The sequence below is a fragment of the Mus caroli genome, chromosome 11 (assembly GCF_900094665.2).
Source record: "Mus caroli chromosome 11, CAROLI_EIJ_v1.1, whole genome shotgun sequence".
Lineage (NCBI taxonomy): Eukaryota > Metazoa > Chordata > Mammalia > Rodentia > Muridae > Mus > Mus caroli.
Genome location: NC_034580.1, coordinates 78,809,524 through 78,817,758, shown reverse-complemented (window position 1 = coordinate 78,817,758; position 8,235 = coordinate 78,809,524). Strand labels below are relative to the sequence as shown.

General features: G+C 44.0%; 1 protein-coding gene across 1 annotated transcript in view; it reads left to right on the top strand.

The window, feature by feature from the left end:
- The first annotated feature begins 7,377 nt into the window (after positions 1-7,377).
- Positions 7,378-8,235, top strand: part of LOC110305735 (C-C motif chemokine 9) — a 4,135-nt gene continuing 3,277 nt past the window's right edge. Inside the window, exon 1 of the mRNA XM_021177811.2 lies at positions 7,378-7,620. Within this exon, the coding sequence (XP_021033470.1) occupies positions 7,545-7,620 (76 nt within the window). The 5' untranslated portion in view covers positions 7,378-7,544. The remainder of the gene's footprint in view (positions 7,621-8,235) is intronic.

Here is an 8,235-nt window from a genome sequence, read left to right as displayed (position 1 = left end):
TTTTTTTTTTTTTTTTTTTGGACCTCTGTGGAATCCCTTGGAGTCCAAATGCTGCACGAGCATTCCTATTGCAAAAGGTATTTCTTTTCTTTTCTATCATGGAATACACTTTATAGCATAAAAATCACCCCCTGAGATTGGAAAGAATATAAACCTTATTAAGGTTCCCTATTAAAAAAAAAAAAAAAACTCACCAAAAAGTCATGTGGGCTCTCAACTCTATCTACATCACCTCCTTCTGCTCAGCAGCCCTGAACTCTGAAGAAGTGGTGGATGAACAGCCATGCCAGGTGGTGGCCTCCCCCACCCCTTCTCCCCTGGCCCATCAAGGCAGCATCCTACATGATGCCTTTGTAACCATAGGCCAGTCACCTCACCAACTCATGGCTTTCCCACTCCCCGCCCCTCTGCCAAACTGGAGATAGAACCCCCTGCTTCTCTTTCCTTTGACCCACATAACTACACTCTCCAAGAACCTGCCAAGGAAATGGAGGAAGAGCCTCATAACCCCCTGGCCTCCTCTCTCCAGGCAAGAGAGGAGAGTGTGTGTGCTGATCCCTCAGCTGGCTCCTCCTTCTCCTCGGCTTGTGACCTCACCAGGAGTTTGGAGCCCTGGACATACTCAGTTGATGACCACCTCACCTGGGCTAGATCCTCACAAAGTCAAATCACCTTTTTGAACAGTTTTTTTTTTTCCATAGCCCAGCCTGCAAGATGTTACTGCCAAACTCTCCACTTGCTTTGGACTTAAGACAGAGTCACCCGTCTCTCTCGTTCACAGGTCCTGACTCTCAGTACCCCCAAGCAGGGTGTCACCAGGCACCTATGCCTACCCTTCTCCCTTTCTACTTTCTAGAGTTGCAAAAGTCCTGATGCCACCTGCTAGGCTATGGTGGTTCACAGTCAGGGGACAATGTACAACCAGGGAGACCACAACCAGAACAGGCAGCTAGGGGCTGTGAAGGAGGCGCCTCCCTCAGGTCAGGCATCTAAGCATCTAAGCAGAAAGGACCCACTAGATCTGCCTGTTGCTAAGTTGAAACCTCTGGGAGAACTGCTTATGAAAGCCAATGCAGACCGGGGAGACCTAAATTGCAGAAATGATGGGCAGAGTTTTGCTGCTACAGTTTGAAAAGGCATAGCTTGGGACAATGCAGCCTGCCCAAAACTTAGGATTCTTCTGCTTCTTAATCTGAATTTTGTTTAAATGTTTGTTTTTCTCTAATAACAGAAATATCTAGAAGACTGTTTATGCTTTTTTTGTTTGTTTGTTTGGTTGGTTGGTTTTTTGAGACAGGGTTTCTCTGTGTAGCCCTGGCTGTCCTGGAACTCACTNTGTAGACCAGGCTGGCCTCGAACTCAGAAATCCGCCTGCCTCTGCCTCCCAAGTGCTGGGATTAAAGGCGTGTGCCACCACGCCCGGCTCTGTTTATGCTTTTAACTCAGAATTATTCTCCAGGCCTCTACTATGACACACAGACACATGTCTATTTCCTTATAAAAACTTTTAAACTTCAGAGAATCATCTAAGATCCACCTCTCACAGGTCAAACAGACTACATCAACAACTATTATTTACTCTTTAATTAATAAAAATAAGACCATCTACTTAAGCCAGTTTATTTTTCCCCAGAAAAGCTATTACTACCTATTCCAGAAACATGATTAATATGTTATTCCCTTCTCAGCTACCTTAAGCAGGTGACATAAATGATCCCCAGTCCTTCCCTCCGCTTTCCTTACTGCAACCCAGGTGACTGCCTCTAGGAGTCCTCCAGATACAGAAGTTTCAGACATTGGGAACGCCAAATTGAATCCTCCAATTGTGATGGCACCATGCTCACCAACTTTAAAACTGATTTTCAGCTTCCCCATCGACAATCCCTGGAATGAACAATAGTGAATGAGAAATGTGGGTAAGCTCTATCCTAGTGGATTTCCTAAGAGCTGATCTACACATCTCCTGCCAGCTTATCCCTGCCTCCAAATCAATATTTACCCATGTTGGCATTCTTCAATGGGAAAATCAAACTGGGAAGGAGGTTCAAACTACTCTTTTCTGGCTATGGTACATCAAATATACAGGCAATATCCTTCCCCTAACCACCCAACCCAACTCCCCTGTGCTTCCCTCTCCTGGCCCCTATTGGAGACTGTTCCCATTAACATCTAGTTTTGTGAACCTCCATGGGTACTTACCCACACAGAAGTTACAAAACATTCCTCTCTTTGACCTCTGCCTCCCCCTTTGCTTCTAAGGTTCTACATCACCATCACCAAGTCAATAGGTGCTACTGATTCCTGCATTAAATCCTTTTCAAGCCTTTTCAAGGCCTGTAAGGATTGTTCCCCAAGTTTATCTCTAATAAGCCTGAAGAGCTCACCTTACAGCCAGGAGGAGACTGAAAGAAAAGAGAGCTCTTCATCCCCCTGCTCATCAGACTGAGTTTCACAGTCTTGCTAGGTTCCACAGAAGCAACGGGAGCAGCCCTCGTCCAAACACCATCTGGCCAGTGACTTTTCTACCATGGACAGCCCCTCCAATCATAGATAAACTCCCTAGAACAGGTCGCTCTCCAAAACTAGAGAGCTCTGGATGTGATGACTGTTAAACAGGAAGGGAATTGCATTAGGTTGGGGGAGGAATGCTGTTTCTATGTTAACAAATCTGGGCTTGTTGATCAAAACATACAAACCCTCAAAGATCTCCGTTGGGATTTCCTAGCATGCTTTGCACCAGACACCCCAACCCATGGTACTCAAACCCTCTGTAAGGGTCAATGATTCGCCAAAGAATGATACCCCAGACTCAAACAGTACATAAGAGCAAAGAGTATTTTATTCTGCAAAAGTCCAGCTGTTGTGACCAGATTGCAAAAACCCCAGAGAAACCAACTCCAATGCAAACACATGAGAGTCTTTATTCAAGCTTGAGCTTGAGCCACAAACCTTCCTGATGCAACAGGAGAGCACACTTAGGTCTAGAGGGCCAAAGTTTTAAAGGAAAAAAACACAAGTGGGAGTTGTTCAGCCTTGGCATTACATGATTGGGTAAGAGGTTAATGGGAAAGTTGACTTTTAAAATGATTGGTTTGTTTTAGGTGCCAAAGGCCACAAATGGCTCTGGCCTGGTCATCTGGAGAATTGGTCATGAGCAATTTGTGGTATTTCCAGGAACATGACTCCCAAGGGTCATTTGGGTGGGAAGGTTGCTAGGAAACGGTATCTCCTGATTGCAGAAAAGAATATAGCAGGAGCGGCGACTCCCAGCAGCTGCAGTTGGTCAGATATGTTTCACCCTGGGACCTGGTGCTTTGCTTAAGCTTATGTTTCTGGGAATCTGTGGAGGCATTTAGGTCTCTCACAGCTTTCTGGGGTCTCCCATTCCAAGATGGAGATGCCCAAGTGAGCTTGCAGGCCCAATTTAAAGCATATAAGGCGAATTCCAGGAAGGGGTAGGTGACCTCTATTGTTGGTTCTATCTCTAGGGACATTCCAGAACCATTTTGGGGGAAGTCTGGAAACTGCTGCTGACCCATTGTCCTTGCCTCAGGCCAGGTGGCAGGGCAGCTTCTGAAGACTGGACTTGTCTAGACTTGCCCAGTTCTTGGAAACAGAAATTTTGGCCTAGTCTCCTGAACTGCCAATTTGAAGCCTGTCATGGAGTCAGTCTGTCTCACACCTTGTGACTTGGCTTCTTCCCCTCCTTGGGCATGTACTGGTCATGGGACCCCTGTTCCTCCTGGCACCCTACCTCACCCAATTTTTAAAATCCTGGGTAAGTAGCATTGCAAAAATCACTGCCAGTAGGGTTCTGGTTCAGTACCAAACTGTTCCCAACATAGAGGCTGAGGACTACTGTAACACCTCTCCATTATAAATAAAACAGAGGAGGATATTGAGAAACCCTGCTATTTAAGGTTGCAGTCTACCATGTCCAGATAGTTCCTATGAGCTTGGTGCAAAATGGAGAATTCCCTTTTCCATCAGGGCTTCCTCTTCTCTGCCTGACCTTATTTGGGGAGCCTGAACCCCAGACCCTTTACCTAAGGAAGAGCACATAGTTCTAGTCAAACCAACAAGTTCAATTTCCTCCTCCAAGTCATCCCCTTAAGAACCTGCCCAGCAAGTATAGGATTCCTGGAATACCTCTCCATTCAAATGAAGCATTCCCAATTCTTTAAGTTCCAGCCAATGATTTGCATTCACCCTGAAATCTCCTTCCCTCTCTCCAAGATTCATAAATAGCCCTCGTCCACCCTGAATCATGGGTATGTGCACAAGCTGTTTCACTGAAGATCATCTATGAGAGCTGTTTCATTGAGTACCGTCTAAAGAGAGATAACACTAAAATCCTTGGAGACCGTCCCCCCAAGCCCCCTCCCAGCACTCCCACTTGGGCTGGCATCCTGCAGACCTCACCTGTTCCAGGTTCCACTTCTTCCTTCCAGCTTGGTGAGCAGCAGAGTTCTGGACTCCCTGAGAGAGAATGCAGGACTTGGAACCAAACCTGGTGAGGGAAGGGCAGGAAAAAAAAAAAAACACCCCATGCTGAGAAGTAACTGGTGAATGCAGCCTAAGACTGTTAACAGCTTCCAGCCACTGCTCAAGCCTGCTCCTCTCAGAATCTAGGTGTAGGTTTGCAGAGACAGTAATTCCTCATTTGCATGGGTCAGTGGTGGAAAGAAATATCATTTGTTGACATAGTTGATCGGGAAGGCAGCAGCCAACTGTCATCTTGAGATAAAGTCTATTATTCAAAACTGAGATATGCTGGGGGCCTGAGATGGGAGAACTTCTATCAGTTGGGGAGCCATAATTTGGCTTGCCACAACCTCTAGATGAGGGAAATTGAGTTGTGGAGAGCTGGAGGGGTGACTATGGACAAGTTAAAGGATCAAGTTCCAGGAGGTCAGCTCAGGCTGAGAGCCCTGCCCTCAGTGATCAGGAACAGGTTCCTCAAATGAAAATATTTCTGGATTTGATGGTTTTTGAGCTTAAAGCAGGCAGATGGATCAAATCCCAGAGCCAGCTATTGTTCACTGCCACGGACCCAAGAATTCCGAAGTTCCAAGTGTGTGCACGATACCTATATACTGACAAAAAGCAGCATAAGGGAAGAACTGGTCTATTTTAGCTTACAACCCAAGTTACAGTCCATCATAGGAGGGAAGTCACTGGCAGGAGTTTGCACATCCGCAATCAAGAACAGAGAAATAATCACTCCTCGATTGCGTAGGACTTTCTTACACATTCCAGGGTCCAGCACCTGAAATGGTGCCATCACTTTCCAGACGGGTCTTCCCACTTTAATTAACAATCTCCCATACGCATGTCCAACCTGATCTAGATAATCTTTCATTAAGACTCTCTTCCCCAGTGATTCTAGGTTATATCAAGTTGCCCATTAAACTAACCAACACAATACTCACAGTGGCATTCCCCCAGCAGGGTGATTCATATTCAAGAGGTCTTGAAAGTATGGAAATAGGTCCTCTGCTTAAACCAACTCAGTGCTGTGGTTTCCTCCCACATTCCCAGCACACTTGGGGAATCACCCTCCAGACAAAGCATACAGCACCCCAGCGTTACAATCTGTCTCAGGAGGATTCGAGAATCTGTCCAGACCATAGAAGGAAACCCAGGAGGCCTGCAGAACCTGTCATGTGAAGAATGGGAAATACCAAAGAGAAGACCTTGCACATGGATATCACACTCCTGTCCAATACAGACTCAACATCAGCATAAATCACAGGAAATACAAAAGTTTAGAGCTTTTTGTTTGTTTTGTTTTTTGTTTGTCTGTCTGTTTTTGAGACAGGGTTTCTCTGTGTAGCCCTGGCTGTCCTGGAACTCACTCTGTAGACCAGGCTCGCCTCAAACTCAGAAATCTGACTGCCTCTGCCTCCCGAGTACTGGGATCAAAGGTGTGTGCCACCACTGTCTGGCAAGAGTTTATAGCTTGACTGGTCCTCCTCTCCCATCTCCATGCATGAAAGGAGCATCCCAAGAGAACATAAACACCTGGATTAAATAAGGAGCTTGATACATGATATGAAAGAGGAAGTCGGATTGGAGAGATGGTTCAGTGGTTAAGAGCACTGACTGCCCTTTCAAAGGTCCTGAGTTCAAATCCCAGCAACCACATGGTGGCTCACAACCATCTGTAATGAGATCTGATGCCCTCTTCTGGAGTGTTTAAAGACAGCTACAGTGTACTTGCATATAATAAATAAATACAAATTTAAAAAGAGAAAGAGAGAGAGAGAGAAAGAAAGAAAGAAAGAAAGAAAGAAAGAAAGAAAGAAAGAAAGAAAGAAAGAAAGAAAGAAAGAAAGAAAGAAAGANAAAGAAAGAAAGAAAGAAAGAAAGAGGAAGTAGGAGGAAGTAAATAGGGTATAGAACCATTGGGGGAGGGGACCATAGCAAACTACTGGAGATCCAAAATATAATTAAGTCAAATTAAAAATTCTGCAGAAAGCCTTGCCAGTAGAATCAGTCAAGAGAAGGACAGCATATCTGAGCTTGAAGATAAGGCACTGGGAACAGAAAGTGTCAAGGAAAAAGATGAATTAATGAAAAAGCATGAGTTGGACTTTGGGCTATTCAGGACATGGGAAGAAGATAAAGTCTAAGAATCACAGATGTAAAAGAGTGAAGAATTTCTTTCCAAATGCACAGAAAACATTTCCAGTGAAATCATAGCAAAAAAAAATTTTCCTAAATTAGGCAAAGAAACATCTAATCAAATAGAGAAGTCATTTAGAACACCAAAGAGACAAGACCCAAAAATAACTTCCTCTTGTCATATTATAATTAAAGTTATACTACTAAATATTCAAAACAAAGAAAATGTGTAAAAAGCATCAAGAGAGAACCACTAAGTCATATTGTTGGCTCAATGGTTAAGGACACTTGCTGGCTTCAGTTCTCAGCACCCACATGATGGCTCACAACCATCTGTAACTCTAGTACCAGGGAATTTAACACCTTCTTCTGACCTTCACAGCACTGCATGTATGTGGTAGACATACACACATGCAGGCAAAACATAAATATAAAATAAATCTTTAAAAATTAAAGAAAAATAATTAAAGAAGGAGTTGACAACAATTTTATATATCTCTGGAAAGACATATAAGTTTACTTTTATAATCTATATCTGTCGGTCAGCTGTCAATGAGCATAAGCCAGTGTCCTCCAAGTTAACCTCTCATCAGGGATCTAGAAGGATCCCTCACTCCCACCCTGTGGTCAGAGCTAAAGGAGTGAATGAATTTTATAAAAGGAGAAATCCTTCTGGAAATATTTACTCTCTCTGAATCAATTTGAACTTTGGAAAGCCCCAAGTCACCTTTGCCCTCCACTTCCCACTGTACACTGTTCCCTCTCTTAGAACTAGCATGTTGGGTGTTATGTAGTCAAAGGAGGGCATTATGAGCTGTACCCCGGGGACTTCCTGATCCTCTTACATGTATAAATAGCAAGACCAGGCCAGGAACAGCAAGCAGTCTGAAGGCCAGCTGGGTCTGCCCACTAGGAAGATGAAGCCTTTTCATACTGTCCTCTCCTTCCTCGTTCTTACAACTGCTCTTGGAATCTGGGCCCAGATCACACATGGTGAGTCCCGAGGTGGTAACTGAAAGTTTGGGGGGAGTTCCAGAAGGGGCAGCATTTAATAATTTCCATCCCATACAGAGCAATGGGATTTACTTAGTACAGACCTGCCTCTGGCTATCGCCCCTGGATCAGTGGTTCTCAACTACCGGTTGCCACCCTTTGGGAGTCAAACAACTCCTTCACAGGGTTTGCCTGCCTAAGACCGTCAGAAAACACAGATATTTACATTATGATTCATGGCAGTAACAAAATTACAGTTATAAAGTAGTAATGAAATAACTTTATGGTTGGGGATCACCACGACATGAGGAACTGTATTAAAAGGTCGCAGCATTAGGAAGGGTCTGGTCTAGAAGCTGGTACACAAATGGCTTGCATCCAGTTGGAGAAGCAAATGTTTTCCTTTTTCATAGCTAGAATTATTTGATAACATTTCCTAGCCAATCCTAGCTGACATTGTAGTTAAATCGAAATAACTAATTAAAGCATACATTTGTAGAAATGAATATAAAACTCTGTGATGCTAGAGTTATTAGATGTCAGCTAGTATAGAACCATCATCATTTTTTGTTTGTTTGTTTTTTTGGGTTTTTTGGGTTTTTTTTTTTTTTTTTT